This window comes from Mus pahari, chromosome 2 (assembly GCF_900095145.1).
Source record: "Mus pahari chromosome 2, PAHARI_EIJ_v1.1, whole genome shotgun sequence".
Classification (NCBI taxonomy): domain Eukaryota; kingdom Metazoa; phylum Chordata; class Mammalia; order Rodentia; family Muridae; genus Mus; species Mus pahari.
The window spans coordinates 16,411,562-16,434,300 of NC_034591.1; the positions used below are offsets into that span (position 1 = coordinate 16,411,562).

A 22,739-nucleotide genomic window follows, 5' to 3' on the forward strand; every position below is an offset into this window, starting at 1 on the left:
CGGATGGTTATGAGCCACCATGTGGTTGCTGGGATTTGAACTCCAGACCTTCGGAAGAGCAGTCGGGTGCTCTTACCCACTGAGCCATCTCACCATCCCGGCATCTCTTTCTTTACGTTAGGGAAGTTTTCTTCTTTAATTTTGTTGAAGATATTTACTGGCTCTTTAATTTGGGAATTTCTGTCCTCTTCTATACCTATTATCCTAAGGTTTGGTCTTCTCATTATGTCCTAGATTTCCTGAATGTTTTGTTAGGAGCTTTTTGAATTTTTCATTTTCTCTGTTATGTCAATGTTTTCTATGGTATCTTCTGCACCGGAGATTCTGTCTTCTATCTTTTGTATTCTGCTGGTCATCTAGGACTCCTGATCTCTTTCCTAGATTTTTCTATCTCCAGGGTTATCTCCCTTTGTGATTTTTTTTTATTGTATCTATTTCCACTTTTACATCCTGGATCTTTTTGTTCAATTCCTTCACTTGTTTGGTTGTGTTTTCCTGTAATTCTTTTAAGGATTTTTTGTGCTTTTTCTTTAAGGGCTTCTAGCTGTTTACCTGTACTCTCCTGTCTTTCTTTCTCTTTTTTAAAGAAAACACAAGTTTAAGATTTATTTATATGAGTACACTGTAGCTGTCTTCAGACACGGAAGAGGACATCAGATCCTGTTTCAGATGGTTGTGAGCCACCATGTGGTTGTTGGGAATTGAACTCAGGACCTTTGGAAGAACAACCAGTGCTCTTAACTGCTAAGCCATCTCTCCAGCCCCCTCTCCTGTATTTCTTTAAGGGAGTTATTTATGTCCTTCTTAAAATGTCCTCTATCATCATCATGAAATGTGATTTTAAATCAGAGTCTTGATTTTTTGGTGTGTTGGGATATCCAGGGCTCGCTGTGGTGGGATAACTGGTTTATGATGATGCCAAGTAGCCTTAGTTTTTGTTGCTTATGTTCTTGCCCTTGACTCTAGCTATCTCTGGTGTTAGTTGGTCTTGCTGTCTCTGACTGTGGCTTGTCCCTCCTGCAAGCCTTTGTGTCTCCCAGTACTCAGCTGACTAGTCTTGGGAAACCAAGAGATGACCCATTGACCTACCTTTCTCTTAGCATACATTACCAATGGCACAAACAAGTATTTGCAGCCTAAAGACTACTTTTCACAATGTGGTCATTCTGTTTTTATATTGAATTATGTGTCTGCTAATTCACAATTAGAATTTTTTTTTTAAATTTTTTTTTTTTTTTTNTTTTTTCGAGACAGGGTTTCTCTGTGTAGNCCTGGCTGTCCTGGAACTCACTCTGTAGACCAGGCTAGACTTGAACTCAGAAATCCACCTGCCTCTGCCTCCCAAGTGCTGGGATTAAAGGCATGCGCCACCACTCCCGGCACAATTAGAATTTTTGAGATGTTAATGGTACTTGGAAAAATAATTAGTACTTTAGTTTTAAGATTAGCAATTTCAGGCTTTTACTGAATTGATATATAATTGTATGTTGTAGTATGATATATGCCATCTTGCTCTTTAGGTCGGCAAATTAGATTTAACGAGCGTTTCCCAATGTGTGTTTTAGGATGCGTCTGTGTACAGATGTCACTGAGAGTGAGGTTGCACGTGCAAAAAATCTTCTGAAAACAAACATGCTGCTGCAGCTTGATGGTGAGAGTTAAGGAAGGGCTGCGGGTGCTCGGAGGGTCAGGTCTGCTGGGGAGGAAGTTTGCCTTGTCTGTCTGGATACTAGATGTCATTCTCTGAACAGGTTCAACTCCAATTTGTGAAGACATTGGTAGGCAGATGCTATGCTATAATAGGAGAATTCCCATCCCTGAGCTTGAAGCAAGAATTGATGTAAGTAATAAGTTTTGGGCAAAGAGGTCATTTATAAAGGCTGAGGTTCCCCAAGTCTTGACTTAGTTTAGAAAAGTCACATATGTGCAATCTAGCTTCACTACAAAAGTTCTGATTGTAGTATCTTTCCTATTGAAGGCTGTAGATGCGGAGACAGTTCGACAAGTGTGTACCAAGTACATTTATGACAAAAGCCCAGCTATTGCTGCTCTTGGTAAGCCTGGCTCTTTTCCTTATGCAGAGTTGGCTAAGGACTTGGAAATTTGCCCTGTTTTCACTGTTTTCTTTTGAATCCACAGGTCCTATTGAGCGCTTACCAGATTTTAACCAGATCTGCAGTAACATGCGTTGGACTCGTGACTAATTTTTGTGATCAAATATTCTGCACATATATATTTATAAAACTAAGAGATCTGGAAGTTTTCAAAACTGCCAGTGTTCAAATGAAAAAATAAAAATATATTTGGAATTTTTGCATTAGTCTGTTAAATGTACTTCTAGAGGCTAAGTCTACAACCCTGATTGTTTGATGTAATAGTTGAACTTTATGTTGGGAGCAGCACACTTTTAAATGATGACTATAATTCCAAGTGAAAATGTGTACAGTATTTTCAGTTTTATTATAAAAGTGCACACACAGCCAGGCCTGCCTGCATTACTTCCTGGCCCTGCTTGCATTCAGCACTTGCTCCTGAGCAGCTTTCTTTGCTTTCACCATCTCCACAAGTTCCTAGGAGGAAACAAGGATGTTGAAATCAGAATTCGTCACCAGAACATAGACAATACTACTGTAGCTGAGGGATGTGGGGCTGCATGCCTCTGTCAGGAGAGTAAGGCTGCGGCCATCCTAGGCTACACAATGAGAACTTGTTCAGCAGATCAACAAAAAGACAAATGCTGTAGCTGCTGAGCTCACCAACTGCCAGGGGTAAGGTTGGTCTTACTTTCCAGTAATAATTCTGGCCTACAACTATTTTGATACTAAAGTCAGCAGCACTCTTATCACCCAGACAGTTGACACATAAGAGTGTGCTAACTACACCGTAATCTAAGGAGTGAGAGTCTGTTAACGCCATAACCTTGTATCGCCTCATGCAGTCCTTCTTCGTCCTGCCAGGAACAGCTTCGGCTATCTTTTCCCATCTTTCAGGAGTATTTACTGGGTATGTTTTCAAAGCCTGTTCTAAAAGTTTCTGTTCTTCTGTTGTCCAAGGGGTAGAATCTATGCAGGGACCTGTTTGAGACAAATTTGTGTGAATGGTAGAAAGTGATATTGAAGCATGTTCTTCAATGAATCTTTTGACTCCCATTTCCCCTATCAAGTGAGTGTCCCTGCTGATACAGGATGTGTTAACGTGAACTCATTTCTAAGGGTGAGAAACATTTTTATATATGAATTTCTATTTTTGAAAGAGAAAGAAAACAAGCATTAGTGTGCATACCTCACATTTCAACTAAAGCACAGTTTGAGAGGTCTGCCTCACAGTGCTGGTCTCTCCAGATTTACTTTTTTTTTTTTTTTTTTTTTTGAGACAGGGTTTCTCTGTATAGCCCTGGCTGTCTTGGAACTCACTTTGTAGAGCAGGCTGGCCACGAACTCAGAAATCTGCCTGCCTCTGCCTCCCGAGTGCTGGGATTAAAGGCCTGTGCCACCATGCCTGGCAGATTTACTTTTTAATTAGATGTAAATTTACAAAGTTAGACACTCAAAAACAAAAGTCATTTAGAAGGTGGTGGCACATACATATCACCCCAGCTAATCTAGACACTGAGGGAGGAGCACTTGAGCCTATAAGTTCCATGGTGAACCTCAGCAGCATACTGTCTTTGTCTTTAGGAAGAAAAAGTCACTTTAGATTTCTGATTGTCCTTATTTAGGATCAGGAAAAAGAGCTACATCACAAGCACAAACCCTTTTTTGCTGAAGACCCTGGAAAACAATCTATTATACACTAGAAGGAACTGCTTAGGGAAACTAAACCAACTGCCAAAGCTTTTGTGACACCGCTAACCTCTTAAATAGAGCTAGTGTTCATTATCTTTAATAACTACTAATTTAGTTTTTCAGATAAACACTTTAGTCAAATCCAAACAGTTAACAGAGGTTTTATTTTATTTTTTAAAAAAGGCTAAGCATCAGTGCACTTCTGTAGGCGAGAAGAAAATGTTGAATACTGACAGTCAGGCTGGTTACTCTTATGATCACAGAGGGAAAAGAGCATCTAGACTGCTAGAGTCTGACCACTGCTTGTAACTAGTGGTTCTCAACTAAGAAATAGCGTACTTGCTCCAAACAAGGCAGAAAACCAGTATCTTTAAGCACAATAAACTAAGCCATTCTGAAGGTAGTCTTTAAGTTCTGGGAAGTGCTTAAAGTTCAATGTTCTCTTACTCATCAAAGGTTCTATTTAACAACACAGGCTTAATTCATTTGGGGACAAAGATAGAAGTGACATGCATTATTTTCTGTTTTCTAATTCTTTTGTCACAAGACAAAAATAAAGCAAAACAATGTTGTAAGATTCCTATGAGAACGACTGTTCAAATCACCATTCAAAAAATTGTGCTAGGGCTGGGGCTGGAAGCCATTGATACAATGCCTGCCTAGCATAGGCAATGCTTGCTTGCATCTGACCTCCAGCATTGCAAAAAGCATCCCCATAAAACACTTTAATAATCTGTGGAAAATAAACCAGACTAAGAACACAGTTAATCCAAGACCATTTGGGGACTATGTTCTAGAAAAACTAGCTGAAGGATTGGAGGCTCACAAATACATTAAGTGAAACAACTTTTCACAGAGAAAACTTTTCAAAACACTGACCAAAAAAAAAATTGCCTAGCAGGCTGGTGAAAAGTAACAGTTTAGAGTGATCCAATTAACTAGAACATAGATGACAGCTTTAAACTTTTTATTTTAAAATATTTTCAGGAAAGAACCCTTAATATACTCCAGATTTCCCAAATATGAACATTTTATAGTATTTGCTTATTTTTCTATACATAGAGACATCTATTGTTTTGAGCCATATGAGATTAAGTTTTATATACAAGATAGTATCTATATTCAAATATTTCAGTATGTTTTTCTTTAAAAACATACATATAGAGGTCAGAGAACTAGCTGTGGGCGGTCCTTAGGAATGAACACAGGCTGTCAGGCCTGTGCCTTCAGATACCTTTACTTAGCCATCCCTAGCCCTACTGAACATCTTCTAAAATAGAAATGAGCCTTGCTGTATTAAAATGTTATTTCCTCATATGTCCCACCATTATCCCATTAGCAGTATCCACTTTACTTAGCCATCCCCAGCCCTATTGAACATCTTCTAAAACAGAAATGAGCCTTGCTGTATTAAAATGTTATTTCCTCATATGTCCCACCATTATCCCATTAGCAGTATCCATTAAAAAGTCAGTTCTTCCTCTAACGGAATCTCTGAAGAGCTGCTATCCAACTAATGGGCAGTTAAGTAAGCCTGTTATCAGGTTAGAAGTATTTGCTTTGTCCCTTTCAGACTGCTGAATGTCACTCTGTAGTCATTGTAAAGAGACCCCAGGCTTTACCTATCTTTGGATAGCCTGGAATCCTGACCAGCACTCTACGTACAGTAACACACTTACCTTCAAACCGTTCTGATGGCGCCGCACTGTCAGCCTGAGAGGCCACTCCATGTTCTTTTTTAAACTTATCAAAAGCCTTTTTGTTAATGTCATCTTTTTGATGAGGGTCTAAGAAGTGAGAAAAACAAATAAAAAACCAAAACATTAAAAGATCAACCTAGTCTTTGATTATTACTTTAAATTACTTTTTTAAAAACTACTTTAAAAATGTATTCAAAGTAACAAACTGATTTCTCAAAACTAACTTACCAAGTTTTTGGAGGCTTTTAGCCTTGCTAATAACATCTTTGGCAGTTCTTTTGACACCAGAAGAAGAATGTATATTCATATAATTAGCAATGACTTCCCATCTAGAGAAACCAGTATATAAGTTTAATAAGGAAAAACAAAATAAAAACTATTACATATTTACTGTAGAGGTTATTAAGACCTAAAGAAGGAGCTCTCAGCAATGCTTTTAGTTACCACTGTTTACATAGGCTCAAGTCAACCATCTGTAATCTTATGTAAATTCAGCCCAGCAGAAATAACTATTTGTGGGCTGGAGAGATGGCACTGACTGCTTTTCCAGAGGCCCTGAGTTCAATTCCCAGCAACCACATGGTGCCTCACAATTATCCATAATGGGATCCAATTCCCTCTTCTGATGTGTCTGAAGAGAGCGACAGTGTACTCACATAAGATTTTAAAAACTATATTTGCACTACTGGTTTAGCATACCCTTGAAAAGGAGAGATCACCCTAGAAACAAGAGCCTCAATTGGCTCATACAGAATGAGGGAGTCTGGATCCCTCTGGCTGGAGTATGACGCCTAGACTTGGAGATAAGCTCTGGTGTGAGGTACAAAGCAAGAAAGAGGAAGACTGCAAAGGGTGAGGTACACCATACACTCTAGCCTGTACTGTAAGGCGTGGAGAAAGAGGCCAACAGTGGCAGCTCACTCCCAAACTACATAATGTTCACTTTCCTGACAAAGTGCGATGCACCTTGCTGTATGTACGGCGAGGCACTCCATGGGTGGGTGCACCTAGTTCTCACATTTCCCACTGTGATGGAACTTAGTTGAAAGGCAGTCTTTCTATACTCAAGCATCTCTGCCTGTTTCTGTTAAGCTGCTACTTAGTTATCTCCAGACCCCACTGCACACTGGAAATGTTCACGAAAGCAAGTACCTTGAGTTTGTCCCAGCAGGGAAGAGATTGACAGCTTTAATTAATAATTGCAGATCATCTTCTGACCAATTTTTACTGCCACTCCCACTTCCACCAGTTGACTTCTCTGCATTCTTAGATGCTTGCCGCATCCGAGCATCAGCTTCCTCCTTCTCTCTCCTCATCTGCTCATTTACTTCTTCTATCTACACAAATACAGGTAGGTCAGTCTTAGGAAGCATGTAGTCACCTTACTGCCTTTCTGACTGCAGTGCTGTGGTCCTCAACTTACTGCCAACGTCATTCCAACCCTACATTCCATGGGCAAAACTCAAGCCAAGCATCAGCTGTCACCAGCTTTTCCCCACTGCATAGGCTAAGGGATGAAAAGCCACCGCAGCCTTAATTGCCCCTGGATTCACTGGCAAGAGAACTGGGTTTGCATTAGTCACATACCAGCTACCTCAAATGTCTCAAGCTCTCTCTCTGTGGGAATGTAAGCACCCAGGAAGGTGGCCTGTCTTGTCTTAGAGTTCTACCCTTTACAATGCTCTCCTACTTACCTTCAACTCTGTACAGACAAAACCTTCATGTGACTTGCAGTCCCTCTAGGCTGTTGCCTCGGAGTCACCTGTGACTTATTCCTCCTTCAGTCCCTCAGAACCATCCAGTCCCTATAATTCTAACTCTGAAGCATTTTCCTGATTCTTGTCTTTCTAATAGAAAAATTAGTTACTTTTTAATCTATCCTATGCATTGTTTACCAATACCAGATAATTAAGGCAGCACTGAACCTCTTGCTAACAGAAAGATCTTGTGAACATGGAAACTGGTCATGTAAGCATTGAAAACTCAGTTTTGCTCTACTCATCTGAATCAACTTATTTTCCTGTCTTTCTTTCCATAATTTTCTCCTACCTCTGTTCATAGTTCCTGTGCTTTCTCAACCCTCTCCAAAGCAGGTTCAAACCCTCCACTGAGCCTTCCCTGACCATTCCGATGTAGACTTACTTCAGTTTTTAGCATTTATTGCATTCCCTGCAACCTTCGAGCCTCAGGGTCTTTCTTTTGACATAATTATTCAATGAATTCCTTTTTAACAATGATAGCATTAGACATTCCCCCCAAAGCACCTAGTCAGACTACTACATATGCACAGTGCTATATAATGACTATCAGATTTTATTTAGTATAATAAGTACCAATACTTGTTGAACTAAATTCAGTTTCTAGGCCTGCCTAATTGCTTAAAATAAAAGGTATAGATTAGACAGAACAAAGACCTTTTTTTACTTATAAATGTTATCCTATGAAATACTCTGGGGATAATCAAAACAAATTTTACCCAATACTTAAAAAAAGCCTATGATTATTGTGCAAAAGACTCCAAATTAAACACTACATGATTGAAAAATGTATATTAGCTAGACAGTGGTGACACACACCATCAATCCCAGAACTCAGGAGGCAAAGGCAGGCAGATCTCCGAGTTTAAATGATTTACACACAAGATTACTATTTTATATGGTTTATATACTGTGCAAATAAAACATGCACATTATGGATCTTGGCTAAATAATCGTGCTGTATTCATACAATGAAATACAGAGCAGCAGCTGGGTGGTAATGACAAACGCCTTCAATCCCAGCACTTGGGAGGCAGGCAGATCTGAGTTCAAGGCTAGCCTGGCCTACAGATTGAGTTCTAGGATAGCCAGGACTACACAGAGAATAATCCCTGTCTTGAAAAACTAAAAAAACCAACCAACCAAAAGACCCCCAGCATATTAAATTTATTTTAAATCACCAAAGAACTTAGTGAAAACAAAATATAGTGGGAAATATAAACACACACACACACACACAATCTGATACTCTCTGCCTTTTGTAACTTATGTATCAGGTAAAGAAATAGGTAAAATAGTTAAGTGGCAAATATAAGTAGAAGCGGTTTATCCTGTTACCTGTTTTTCAAGTGCAGCTTTTCCTACTTCTCTCGTAGATGAAGCCAGTATTTCATTCAAGCCCTGTAAGCTACAGAAGAGAGACAGCTCAGAGTGTAGCCCCACAGCACAGCTTTTACCTAGCATGCACAAAACAACGCTGGGCTCCATTTTTAAGTTACACACACACACACACACACACACACACACACACAAATGTGGAGATGGGGGTAAGGCATGGATGAAATGTCTGTTAGGAGCAGTCCCTCAGAATACCTTGCTAGTTCAAGCCGATCACAGAGTTTTTCCACCTCTTCCATCATTTTAACACGATCTGCCTCATTGTCTGAGAAGTGATTCCAGCTCTAGAAGTACAAGAGCAAATGATTCTATCCTCCATCACTACAGACATCCAAGCATACCATCAACTCGAGCACAAAGCATATCCTTCCCCAGAGCTTGTGGACGAGGATGTACACATTATCTCTGTGTGCACACCAGCTCATTCTCAGGGTTCTCTGATCAGCAAGCAGTAAAAGGTGTTATAACAAGTGTCAGTGTGGGAGCCAATCAGATTAGACAGTGCAGAATACCCACGGATGCTGTAAACTCACAGCAAATACTCAAGATACTTCAGGGTCAGGAAACATAGCCCTTCCCACCCCCAGCTGTCTGCTGCTTAGCTATCTAAATGTGCTAAGTGGGAAAATCAACTGGAGAACTTAAATGTGAGAGATTTAAAAGGGATTATAATATGCTAAATAACAGAAGATACTAGGAAAGATCTGATTAACTGAAGATTATACTTACACAGATTAGTGTAAATGAATGTACAAAGAATTAGCTAGAAAACCCTTCCCAGGCACTGGAGAGATGGCTCTGCACCTAAGAGCATTGACCGCTCTTCCAGAGGTTCTGAGTTCAATTCCTGGCAACCACATGGTGGCTCATAACAATCTGTAATGGGATTTGATGCCCTCTTCTGGTGTGTCTGAAGATAGCTACAGTGTACTCATATAAAATAAATGTCTTTTTTTTTTTTTTCGAGACAGGGTTTCTCTGTGTAGCCCTGGCTGTTCTGGAGCTCACTTTGTAGACCAGGCTGGCCTCAAACTCAGAAATCCGCCTGCCTCTGCCTCCCGAGTGCTGAGATTAAAGGCGTGCGCCACCGCACCCGGCTAAATATGTCTTTTTTAAAAAAACAAAAAACAAAAACAAAATAAAACAAAACAAAAAACCCCTTCTCCCAGACAGTAAATTGCTTCCAATGGTCATGTCTTCCATTTCTTTCTTGCTTCCTTTAACTCACGGAATATAGTTCTCACTGAAGGCCGCTTTGATGTTGGACACCCAGGCCTCCACAGTACCACTAATGCTTCTCCTGTCTGTCAGGTCACTCCTCAGCTTCTCTTTGAGCAGTCTAGTACCTCACTCACTGCAGTTTTCTAGGGTGCCCCCCTCCCCAATCTCCTCATTCCAGGCCTTTCCAGGCTAATTTCATATACTTGCATGGTTTCTAGTGCTATCAAGATGTTGATGAGTCTGTAATGATCCTACTTGTAAGAATTCTACAGAAGCACATGCAAGAGTCCATTGCAGCGTTCTAATAGGCTCAACATGACACACACCAGACCCATCACTTTCCCTCAGCCCTTGTTCTCCTGTGTCTTCCATAACACAAGTCATTTCAAGATAACACATGCACATGTTTGTGCGTGGTGAAGCACCTTCACGCTTCATGGCGAGCAGCTGCCCCAGCAGTCTGGCATACCTTGCACGAGTTCCGAAGTTTCTGCCTTTCCTTTTTAATGGCTTTCTTCTGGATATCTTTTTCCTTCTTGGCCAACAATGCTTGCTGTCTAACTTCTTCCTCTTCTTTCTCCTTAGCCAACCGAACAGCTTCTAATTCAGCTTGTCTTTGCTTCAAAAAGATAAGCAAAATCATTATTTAATAAAGAAACTAGTGCTTCTAAATGTATTATGACCTTATATTAATGTTCAGTCTTTTGATGAATTAGATCAAGATGATAGCAACTTAGTGATGAATAAAGGTAAGGAGAGCTGACAAAATTGTACAAATAATAAAATTTTACTTGCTAGAAATATAAAAGCCAGGTGGTAGTGGCACACGCCTTTAATCCCAGCCCTTGGGAGGCAGAGGCAGATGGATTTCTGAGTTCGAGGTCAGCCTGGTCTACAAAGTAAGTTCCAGGACAGCCAGGGCTATACAGTTAAAAAATAAAGTCAGGGCCAGAGAGATGGCTCAGCAGTTATGAGCACACTCAAGAACCCAAGTTTGCTTTCCAGTACCCAAGCCTTAATTCCATCTTCAGGGCATCCTCTCCTCCTTCATCAGGCATGGGTACACATGTAGCATATAGCACAGACACTCACACATACACACAAGTTAAAATAAAAATAAATCTGACTAAAAATAAGTAAGTCTATAGTCCAAGCACTGCTGGCTCTTCAAGGCCAGCCTGGTCTACATAGTGAGTTTCAGAGCAGCCAAGGCTATATAGTTGAGACCCTGCCTCAGATAAAGCAAAACAACTTAAGAAATCAAAGAAAGTTGAAGGTTTTTTTGGTTTTTTTTTCGAGACAGGGTTTCTCTGTGTAGCCCTGGCTGTCCTGGAACTCACTTTGTAGACCAGGCTAGCCTCGAACTCAGAAATCTGCCTGCCTCTGCCTCCCAAGTGCTGGGATTAAAAGCGTGCACCACCACCGCCCTGGTGAAAGATTTTTTTTAATGATATATTTTGTTTGTTTAGTAAGGATCTGCTGTAAGACACCTAGTCAATTTGTTAAGATTCACTAGCAAGCCGGGCATAAGTGGCTCATGCCTGGAATTCAAAGTGAGACCGTGTTTCAAAATGTCAGAAATAGGTTTGGTGTGGTAGCAGAGGCAGGCAGATCTCAGTGGGATCAAAGCCAGCCTGGTGAGTTCCAGGCCAGGGCTACATAGTGAGACCCTGTCTCCAAACAAACAACCATAACCAAAAACCTTAAAAGCCATCACTCAGAGTGGTACTCAATTCTGTTTCTAATCATTCCACCTTCAGGACCTGAAGCCTTTTGCATCCCACGCCTGTCTGAAGCCCGCAATGTAACCTTACCTTTTCTTTGGCTTCCTGTTCCTTCCGCCTGGCTTCTGCTTTTGCTTTCTTTTCTGCTTCTTTCTTGGCCTTTTCTTCTTCCTTAAACTTTTTTATCCTTGGGTCACAACTGTAAGCATTATCTACCCAAAAAATATGTTAATCTTGTCAATGTCTAACATTCAAAGAACGCAAAAAAATTTTGTGAAAAACCCATTAGCTACATTTACCAACTAATGTTCTTATTCTGTTCATCTCTTCCTTTTTCCTTTGTGCCCTGGTGGCTCTGTTCTGCTTTTCAATCCATTTCCTCTCATCACGACTGTAAGTAACAAAAAATTAATATCAAACAAGTACTACAGATGGCTCGAAAAGATAACATTTTACAAATTCAATGTAAATGTCCTAATAATGAAGCCACTATACCTCATTCCTATTATTTAAAGGGTGGTTTTATTCAGTATTAATTTTGATTGTTTTTCCTGATATTTATGTAAAAAGAATTTCCCTACATATTAATAAACTAAAACTACCTTCAGCAACCAAGAGAAGACTTTATGGAGCTGAACTATTTTGACACTATTTTCCTTGACAATTTCTTAGGTGTATTCTAACCTATTTGGCCCCACCTAGGCTTATATATTAGGGCTCAGAGAGAAGGCTCAGAGACTGAAGCATTGCTGTTCTTCCAGAGGACCCAACTTAGATGCCCAATGCTCACACTGTCAGCTTAGAACTGCATGCAACTCTAGTTCCAAGGGAATGCACTGTGCTGGCCTTTTGAGGCACCAGGCATGAATGTGGTGTATATACATACATGAAGGTTCTCACAAACATACATCCAACAAACAAACAAACAAACAAACAAATCCCTATTACCAAAATGTGCTCACTAGGATGACAGTGGCCATGATTCAGTTATGGGGTAACCACCCACTTTATGATTTGGATTTGAGGTCCACTCTGAAGCATAGAGTTCATGCCTGATAATCTAAACTTTAGTCAGAACCTCACGGATAGCAAACGTTATAGGCCATAGTGGGGAATCAACTATTACTGTTTTGCCAAATGGAAATGTTGTCAAGTTGCCGTCCAAGTATTATATTTATATCCATAGGATGTGTAGCTTTCTCTCTTAGTCAGAAGTAAGTGGTTAATGTAGACTCCTAACTTGTCAATGCGCTGAGGGTAGCTGACTGGAGCATTAGAGCATGGCCCTCACTCCCCGACACCCAAGGGATCAGGAACATCACAGGATGGAAGACAGACTGTGGCAGCTGCAGGATGTGCAGGGGTGCTATGGAATGTCTTCTGAGCACGCTGAGGCCCCTGCAGTCATGAATGCACAGAGCTGTGGCTCCTGCACAAGATTAAGCCTGTCCAGAGCCCTCATGGATGGAGGAGAGTGTGAGGGTCGCCCACTCTAACTGAGGAGCTCTTGGCGGTAAAAGTGCTGGGGGGAGGGGAATAATTTTCCTCAGCAGTACAGCCATGGGTAAGGTGCTCACAATCCAGCAAGCACATGCTGGTGAAAGAAGGAAGGGCAGAAAGACAGGAGCATGTATGGCAGGAAGGTTTCTAGAGGAATGGGAGGAGGCGAGAGGGTGATCATGATCAAAACACATCCCACATGTATATGAATTATCAGAGAATAGACAGTTTTTAAAAGGCTGGAGAGCGACAAGATGGTGCCAGTGCTTGCCTTTAAGCCTGAGGGTATGAATCTGACCCCTGGGAGCAGGGTTAGAAGGTAACCCAGTCCGTAAAGTCGTCCTCTGGTCTCCACACCCAGGCTAGGACTAATCTGTGTCCCCATAATAAATAAATAACAAAATAGAAAGTGGCTTGGACGCAGCTTACTTGCCTACCTTACACAGAGTCTTAAACTCACCTCTAGCATACACATACACAACTTTTTTTTTAAAAGAAAAGCTGGATGTATGTCTCAGTGGTAGCATTTGCCTAACATAAATGAGGCTTTGGTCCTCTGCTCCACTGTGTGTGTGTGTGTGTGTGTGTGTGTGTGTGTGTGTGTGTGTGTATACCTCTATTAACAACTGACATACATACCATTCTGCTTTTTCTTTTTCTTCTTCATCTAAATAAGAAAATTCTCTCCAAGAATCAAAATTATACCTAATACAGACAGAAAAGAAATCAAAACAGAATTGGAAAAATAAGTCTTATAAAATTACATTAGATATACATAACTTTTAAAAGTAGTGGCAAGCAGTCGGGTGTGGTGGCGCACGCCTTTAATCCCAGCACTTGGGAGGCAGAGNCAGGCNGATTTCTGAGTTCGAGGCCAGCCTGGTCTACAAAGTGAGTTTCAGGACAGCCAGGGCTATACAGAGAAACCCTGTCTCGAAAAAACCAAAAAAAAAAAAAAAAAAAAAAGAAAAAAAAGAAAGCAGACTGAAAAGTCATAAAAGGCAAATATAGAAGATACAGAGCATTGCATGAAAATCTTTATTCATTTCATAAACTTAGTAAAAGTTCTGCTATTCAAATGCGAACTGATGAGCAATCAGGTGCTTAATGAAAACCCTTAGAAATGACATCAGCACGCGAGCAGCACATTCACTCACCAGAAAGAATAAAACGCATCTACATCTTCAAACGAGGAGTTCATATCACCAAGTTTGGGAACATTTTTTTTATTTGACCATCTGAAATATTAAAATAAAAATCTGACTCAAATGAAAGATTTTGAACAGGAGCTCAACTTATAACTAGTTCTTTAAAAACATCAGCTTTTACTAAAAAATCCCTTCCAACCCTCTGCCCTTTGCAACTAACTCTCAGGAGTGGTGTGTCAAGCACCACAGGCTGGGAGACAGTGAAACACAGCCCAGCCATCTCCACCCCATGCAGCACAGGGGATCGGCAGCTGCTTGCCAGGCAAGCTAACTAGGAAAGAGAGCAACTCGTCTTCCAAACTCACTCACTGCTGTCCCTTAAAAACACAGCACAAGATGCTCACAGCCAGCTATTGGATGGAACACAGGGTCCCCAATGGAGGAGCTAGAGAAGTACCCAAGGAGCTGAAGGGGGCTGCAACCCTGTAGGTGGAACAACAACATGAACTAACCAGTACCCCCTGGGCTCGTGTCTCTAGCTGCATATGTAGCAGAAGATGGCCTAATCAGCCATCATTAGGAAGAGAGGTCCCTTGGTCTTGCAAACTTTATATGCCCAGTACAGGGGAACGCCAGGGCCAAGAAGTGGGAGTGGGTGGGTAGGGAAGCAGGGCGGGGGGAGGATATAGGGGACTTTTGGGATAGCATTTGAAATGTAAATGAAGTAAATACCTAATAAAAAATTGGAAAAAAAAAATAAAATTTTATCTCAAAAAGGCAAAAAAAAACCCCAAAAAACAAAAAACCAAAAACCACACACAGCACAAAAGTAACCTGTGGGCCAGTATAGTTTAGCACACCGAGGGATTTGCACGCGTCACTCTTTACTTCTGAAAAGGCTTAGGAGATGAGATGAGATGGCTTCGCTGTTCTATTCTACTAAATAGCAGAGACTCCCACACTGCCTACATCACCTTCAGTGAGTGGCTGGTCAGATCCCAACGAGTCACTAATCAGAGTAGTCACTGGGAGGGAGCATCAGGATGCTACAGTAAAGCAGGCAACCCCAGGATCCCGCCCCTCAGGCATTGCTCACGCTCCCCAGGTGACTCCATTGCAGTTAAAATAGGCCAGAAAATGTGCCAGTGCAGATGAACCAAGAACACAGAAAACCACTACTACTGCAAACTATTTTCACACTCACTTTAGTGCAATAAAGTATGTATTAACCCTCAAGATATAACAAGAAGCCTTATAAAAACAAGATGCCCAATAAAAGAACCCAGGGCTGCAGATGCAGCCTAGTGTGGAGCTCATGTGCAGCAGGTAACACTGCCCAGGGCTTACCCACAACACCAAAAGCTTTCTGCAACTGCGAATACTGACACCAGTACAGTTATGGAGAAGGGGAAACAAAGGAGAGGGATGTGCTGCTACCCAAACATCAGCACCACGTGCTAATTACCAAGGCAGACAGAGTGCTTTTTATTAGGGCTTAATATGGCAGAAGAAAGGAATAGAAGCCGTGTCAAGCTACTAATGGAGGAAGACAGTAGAAAGCCGGAGGAAGACATTGAACACTATGATCAAAGGGATGGGGTGGGGTTGCTTTAACTCACCTGGAATTCCTTTCAAACACTGGAGAAAACACTTGAAAAAAATTGTCCTTAGCTTCACTTTTAGAAGGAACTGAGTTGTCAAAAGTAGGATCTACACTGTTAAATGCCCGCCTTTTCACTGGATCAGACAACATTTCATACGCTGAGAAAAAAGCAACATGACACCACCATGAGGTCACTAGGTTTTTATGAGAAAACTAATACTGGCCTAGGGATGTGGCTCTGTGACTGATGGCCTGGGTCTGGCCACCAACATCACAGCACAACAAGGTGGGGGAAGGAAATAAAAATCTCTTTATGTTAAAGGTTCCTTTCATATTTCACATTTTTAAATTTTGGATGGGAAAGGACTTAATTTAGGTAGTCTACCATTATGTGACATAAAGATGTAATTCTTATAAGAAGACAAGTGTCAAAACACTGGTTTTTCTCCCCTTAGGGGCTTGAACAAATGTCGAAATCACTCCTTCAGGCCATTATAGAACAACTGAAAACATTAACTCTCAGCTATTACCAGGATGGGTCACCTAGAATCCTACCACTTGGGAGCCTGTGGTAGAAATGGCTTTGTAGTTAAGGCCAGGACATAGTGTGTTCCAACCAAGTCTAGCTAGAGTGAGTGAGACCCTGCCTGCCTTCAAACCAATACCATCCTAGGAGGCACCTGGACTGAGGGAGGGAGGAACTACAAGCAGAATTGGTGAGCTTTAAGGTTCTCAAGTCTTTTTGATCACTGTGTGAAGGGTGGGCCATGGAGACCAATCTGAAGGGTGCACATGGTATCTATCACACCATGTCCTACTGTTCATGTCCTATAATCACACCACGTCTGTACGGTCCCAGCACCAAGCAGGCAGAGACAGGACAAGCTCAAGTTTGAGGTCAGTCTGGGCTACAGACAATCTCAAAAACAACAGTACTACCAGAATAACATTACATGTACGGAAATACATAGGTAGGAATAGTCATTACTTATACTGATTTGCAAATGGAGCCATGGCTATGTAAACAGCTATAAATAACTGTGCGATTTACTATTATATAACAAGCTTAATTACTTTTTGCAATGCTGGGGGCTGTACACTTACACATGCCAGGCACGTGTCCTGTCACTGAGTGTCACCTCCATCCCAATCCATTTAAAATTAGTAAAACCCCTGAGTAAGTAGATCCACAGTGACCTAACTTGGCAAAAGGGCTCAGAACCTGTACCACCACACAGAACACTCATACCAGGCCTGACAGACCAGGCCTTCAGTCCCAGCTGCCAGGAAGTGAGAGGTAAGATTGGAAACACAAGGCCTGCCTGGACCGCAGTAACTTTAAGCATAGCTGGGCAATAGCTGGGTGAGAGCTGGGCTGTAGTTCAGTGGTAGGGAGGTTTGATTCCTAGTACTACAAACACCAATATTTGTTTACACGTGCATAGGTATGTATGTACATATAAACATTTTTATATGATCAGCTACAGGTTAATCTCGGGTAAGAATCACCTGGAAGTTGGTATTATCTTAAAACAAAACCAAACCTGTCTCCTGGGGATGCTAATAAAATGCAGACTGCAATCAGTAAATCGGGAGAGGCCTGTGATTCTGCATTCCTAACAGACTGTTATGTGTGGATGTTAAAAGTCAAGGCAACCTTGCTGTAGTGAAGCTCTGCAGAAACTACTAGAAATAACGTGATGTAACTGAAAGGTTTTAAAGTGGTAGTTAAGTGAAGTCCAGCATGCCCAGGACTCAAGACCTCCAAACAAACGGCACTGCCCTCAGAAAGCACAGTGTGAGGGATCTTCTCACCCTTAGTTATACAAGTGAAGTAGTCATTGTCCCCTTCTTTGATGGGCTCCCCAGCCGCTTTCCGTTTGTCTGGATGATGTTTCAAGACCATTGCTTTATCTGCAGGATCAATCAGATATCACTGGTTTGAGTGATAATTTTTAGTAACTTGAAATTTTTCTTATCCAATCTTAAGTCACTTTTGTTGACACATTCAAATTCATCGCACATCATAATCCACTAACAGAGCAGCCTACAGTTTATCCTTCACTGTGTTCCTCCTCCTAATCTCACTGTCCCACTGCCTTCCTGCACTTTACTTAGTGACAAAAGTGAGCGTCCATATTTACCCAGTACTGTTTAAAACTATATACTACATTAAGGCAATGAACTTGCATAGGATGCAACTCTAGTTTTCAACCTTTTAAGTTCTATACTAATGATTCTACTTTCAAAAAAATGAATCCATTACTACAGCTTTCATCTCTGTCCAGACCTAAAAGATTATATGTAATTTCCAATGTAACTGTTTTCTTTAGGTTTCTTAAATCTTACCTATTTCATTCAACTGAGATAAAATTGTCAACAGTAGATTCTAATACTCAGATTTTACAGTGTACAGTTCAATGTCTAGACAGGCATATATAATGTAGCCATAGCAATGCCCAGAAGACAGAAAGGCCCGTTGGTTACTTCCTTCCTGGGATGCCTTTCTTGGGCAATTCCCATCCCCCACTAAACTGGGCAACATCTTCCTAATTGTGTCCCACAGACTGCTTTTGTGCATTCTGGAACCATATATTTATAGGTATGTGTGTGTGTGTATACACACACACACATACCTATACACACACACACACACACACATATATATATATACATATACACACACACACCTACACACACACACACACACACACACACATATATACACACACACACCTATACACACACGCACATACCTATACACACACACACACACCTATACACACACACACACCTATACACACACACACACACATATATACACATACACACCTATACACACACACACACATACACACATACCTATACACACACACATACATATACACACATACACACGTTAGCAGGTCTCCATGCCTGGCTTCTTTTCTCAATACTGTGGTGTGAGACTCCTTCCATCCTCAGGCAGGTCCCTGATAACCTGCTCTTGTCTTGCACTGCTGAGCAATACTCAGCTGTGTATTATTTTCCTGTTAGTGAACATTTGAGTGGTTTCCCATGGACAATTTGATAACACTATTATGAATATTTCTCTAGAAATCTTTTTATGGCACATCAAATCTGGCTATTTCTATATATTCTACAGGGGCTCAGCACTGTCAGATACATTCATTTTCTGATGGCCAAGACTTTCTTTCAGCTTGGATATAGTAGCCATTTCTCCACCTATGAAGAGGCATTTCACTAGTTCAAGTAGTTCAGCTAGATCAAGTAGAAAAGTATTAAACATTGTGGGGCAGCGGACCACGAGAGGTAGCATGGTATTCAGTTGAGCTAAAGACTTTGAAGTCCCCAGACTCTGAAGGGACAGTAGGAACTTCACCTGCTCCCAGGCACCAGGCCCTTATCACTAGCCACAGCTCCCCACCCTCCATAGATTTGTGTCCATCAGTCACAGAATGCCATAAGCCCTTCCACATGTAGATGAGGCATCCCTAACATCTCAGACCAGGACAATAGGAAAAGAGATGTGACCATAGGTCACATAGGTTCAAGACAGGGTTCTCCATACTGATGAGGTACCTAGAGGCCTGGAGGGCTTAGCCAATAAGCTTCCCTTCCCAGACATTCCTCTCTGCAAAAGGCCCACTCAGAGAAGTGGGCCTAAGATTAAATACCATCCTCTTTCCACCATGACAACAAATGCCTTAAAATCATGGCCACTAGGATCTGCTGTGGGGAGCAATGGAGAAGGCCTTTACCTACAGAGCCTCTGTCTAATATCCTGTAGAAGGCTTCTCTGTGCTCCCAGCCATGATCACCACCAGGTCTGCCCCATCAAGCCAAGGATCATCACCATGGGACCAGATGGAGCCACCCTCCTCCCTCTGCACCCCCGCCCCAGGCTAGATGTAGCCTGGGGGCTCAGCTCCCAGTAGCAGCGCCCAGATGTCCAAGAGCCTGAGAAGCAGATGGCCCCTGGCTCATCATCACATGCCTGAGGTCCCAGAGCCAGCTCCAGCGTCCCCACACCTAAGACTGAGTTTCCCCACCCCCCGAGCAGACCCTCAGTACTTCCCTACAGCCCACACCAGCCCTGCAACATGGGGTAAGGACAATCAAACTCCCCTTGCCCTGCCTCCCCAAGCAGCCGAGTCCTGTGGCTGAGCAGGCTTGGGACCCACAACCCTACAAAACATTAGACAAGTAACAGAAATGCTTTTAAAATCTATGAACCGAACTATCTTGGAATGTGAAGAATCAAATTACATGGAACAATTCAGCGGTACCTGACTGAGTACTGTTTCAAACAATGGATCACTTGGTCTCACACTGCAGAGCACCAAATACGACCACTGCCTTTCAGCCAGTGAAGCTATGGCTTTCCCTCTCCCATTCTGCTCTATCCTGGCCAGCAGGGAGAGTTTGTGTAGCATAGCTTAATGCATGTTGTTCTCTGAAATGTGGGCTCATTAATAAAATCTAAGTCACATGCTACAATGACCAATCTTGAGACATAAATACTACCAGGTGTGAGGGCATACACCTATAATCTGGAAAGCTAAGTAAAGCAGGACCACAAATTTAAGGCCTACACAGTGAAATATTGTATTAATAAGCAAAAACAGGGTTGTCAGATGGTTCCCCAGCTACTCTTACAAAGGAATGGTAGCGCTCTCACGGGACAGCCTAGAACTCCTGTATCTCCACCACAGAGGGTCTCATAACCCTCTTCTGCCCTCTTCTGATCTGATAACGCCTACACTCACATGCACATAGCCACAGACACTCACGTGCACATACCCACACAGATACACACATCTAATTTTTCAAAATTAAAATCTTTTTTAGGAAGCAAAACTAAAAGAGACATAATTTTTTAATCAGTCGAGAACACGGTGATTATACCTAACCCTCTACAATCCCAGCACTTGGAAGGCAAACGTGGATCTAAGGTCTGAGAGAGCAAGACCCTGCTTCTCTTTTACCTGGAAGAAATCCTCAGAGCAAAAAAGGACTAGGCATGAAGCTCAGTGGCAGGCAGAGAGCTGGCCAGGATTCAAGGCCTCAGGTTTGATTCCCTGCACCACTCAAACCCAAAACAAACGAAACCAGTTTCCTTGATGGCAATTATTCTTACAGGGTTTCTGATCTTTTCCTGCAGGATTTGAACTCTGAGAACATGCAAGGTCCCCCAACCCTTTCCCTTTCTAAGACGGGGTCTCATGTACTTCAGGATGCTCCACTCCCTGAATTTGGGGTTACATTTTCCATATTAAATGAGTACTCACGAGCTGCTTTGATTTGTCTCTGTGTAGCTTTGTATCTGACGTGGCCAAGTCCAAGAACTGCATAATGATCTTGATTCTGATAAACACACAAAAGGGAGTTAAATCTCAAGAGTACATCCAACCCTTATGTTTTAATATCATTAAAGAGTATTTTCCAGCTGGGCGTGGTGGTGCACACCTTTAATCCCAGCACTTGGGAGGCAGAGGCAGGTGGATTTCTGAATTTGAGGCCAGCCTGGTCTACAGAGTGAGTTCCAGGATAGCCAGGGCTACACAGAGAAACCCTGTCTCGAAACCTCTCCCCCCACCCCCCAGCAGAATCCGTGAGGTTCTGTACAGAATGGCTCTGTATAAATGAGTAGGCGAGTGGTGATGCAGCACACCTTAAGTCCCAGCACTTGGAAGGCAGAGGCCCAAATATCTCTATGAGTTCAAGGCTACCTGGTCTATAGATCCAATTTCCAGTACAGCTAGGGCTACACCGAGAAACCCCATCTCAAAAGAACAAAACAAAACAAAACCAAAACCAACCAACCAACCAACAAGAAAAAGAATGTAAGTCACTGTGCAGTCATGGAAGTTAGGCAGCCAGCCATGGATGACAATACAGCCTTCCTGATATTGTATGCACATGAGCCTAGAGAAGACTCTACTTTCTGAGATTAACAAAACAAAACCAAGCAAGTAGAACACCAAGCTTCTTCTGAACACACCTGACTAAAGAATCCCTCTCTTTATTAAAACCTGTGTTTTCTACCCTTGGCTCCCTAACGCTGCTGCTAGTCCGGTTCAGGAGGAGCTCTCCATACCGTGTTCTACCATCCAACCATTCCCCACCTACTCCAAATGTCTCTGTCCATTCCCACTCCAGACGCTGAGGCTACTTCCTTAACGATCAACTCCCAGCCTTTCTGATTCCATCTCCTAGTGGCAACCCAGCAGGTTCTATCCTGGAGCCATCTTTCTCCTTCTTCGGTTCCCTCCTCCCGACAGCCATACTCATTGTTACCTGCTTCTTCGTGGTCTTCAATGATCACCAGTCTTACGGTTTCTCTTTATCTCACTGCATACTTAGTCTTCAGGGGAATACAGATGAGCCCTCTGTTCATGCTGACAACCTCGCAGCTAACTCTAGTGAGAACCAAAGCATCGCTGTCTAACCTCGCATCCCACTACTCTTTGCCTCTGACATCATTTGCAAACCTTAGGCTACTGTTCTTGTTCATTGATAGCACTGCCCTCTTTTCCACTCAAGAGTCTCACATGCTTTCCACCTGCTGGGTGTAATCTCTTCACTGGCCGTCATCTTTTGAGCCTTTGGGTCACTCTTTACAAGTCATCCCCTTACTTATCTCCTAAAAATATTAACATTCAAGTCAACTTCCTGCTAAAACTGTCTGGCCCTCAAGTTACTGCCTTCTCTTGTTTTTTAAAACTCATTTTTTTTTTTTTTTTTTTTTTTTTCTGTTTTTATGCAATTAATTTTAGTATAAAGGGCATAGCAGCTACGACGCATAATATCTTGAGATAATATAGCAGTTCCCAAATATGCTGCACTCTGCTTAGTCAGTGTGGTCAGTATGGTTGCTTCTATTCTGGAGACCCATAAAAG

At 41.9% G+C, this 22,739-nt stretch overlaps 2 protein-coding genes across 2 annotated transcripts in view; one reads left to right on the forward strand and one right to left on the reverse strand.

Moving 5' to 3' along the window:
- The window catches only part of Pmpcb (peptidase, mitochondrial processing beta subunit), a 17,323-nt gene extending 15,014 nt beyond the window's left edge, over positions 1–2,309 (forward strand). Inside the window, exons 10-13 of the mRNA XM_021190580.1 lie at positions 1,566–1,651; positions 1,752–1,840; positions 1,979–2,054; positions 2,140–2,309. Of these exons, the coding sequence (XP_021046239.1) occupies positions 1,566–1,651; positions 1,752–1,840; positions 1,979–2,054; positions 2,140–2,204 (316 nt within the window). The 3' untranslated portion in view covers positions 2,205–2,309. The remainder of the gene's footprint in view (positions 1–1,565; positions 1,652–1,751; positions 1,841–1,978; positions 2,055–2,139) is intronic.
- Positions 2,310–2,439: 130 nt separating this feature from the next.
- Dnajc2 (DnaJ heat shock protein family (Hsp40) member C2) overlaps positions 2,440–22,739 on the reverse strand; it is a 25,099-nt gene continuing 4,799 nt past the window's right edge. The window contains exons 3-17 of the mRNA XM_021190216.2: positions 21,128–21,203; positions 17,652–17,750; positions 15,853–15,994; positions 14,243–14,323; positions 13,725–13,790; positions 11,885–11,976; positions 11,676–11,797; positions 10,331–10,480; positions 8,836–8,924; positions 8,581–8,650; positions 6,638–6,822; positions 5,714–5,814; positions 5,465–5,572; positions 2,920–3,074; positions 2,440–2,570 (exon numbers count right to left, since the gene is read on the reverse strand). Of these exons, the coding sequence (XP_021045875.1) occupies positions 2,496–2,570; positions 2,920–3,074; positions 5,465–5,572; positions 5,714–5,814; positions 6,638–6,822; positions 8,581–8,650; positions 8,836–8,924; positions 10,331–10,480; positions 11,676–11,797; positions 11,885–11,976; positions 13,725–13,790; positions 14,243–14,323; positions 15,853–15,994; positions 17,652–17,750; positions 21,128–21,203 (1,611 nt within the window). The 3' untranslated portion in view covers positions 2,440–2,495. The remainder of the gene's footprint in view (positions 2,571–2,919; positions 3,075–5,464; positions 5,573–5,713; positions 5,815–6,637; positions 6,823–8,580; positions 8,651–8,835; positions 8,925–10,330; positions 10,481–11,675; positions 11,798–11,884; positions 11,977–13,724; positions 13,791–14,242; positions 14,324–15,852; positions 15,995–17,651; positions 17,751–21,127; positions 21,204–22,739) is intronic.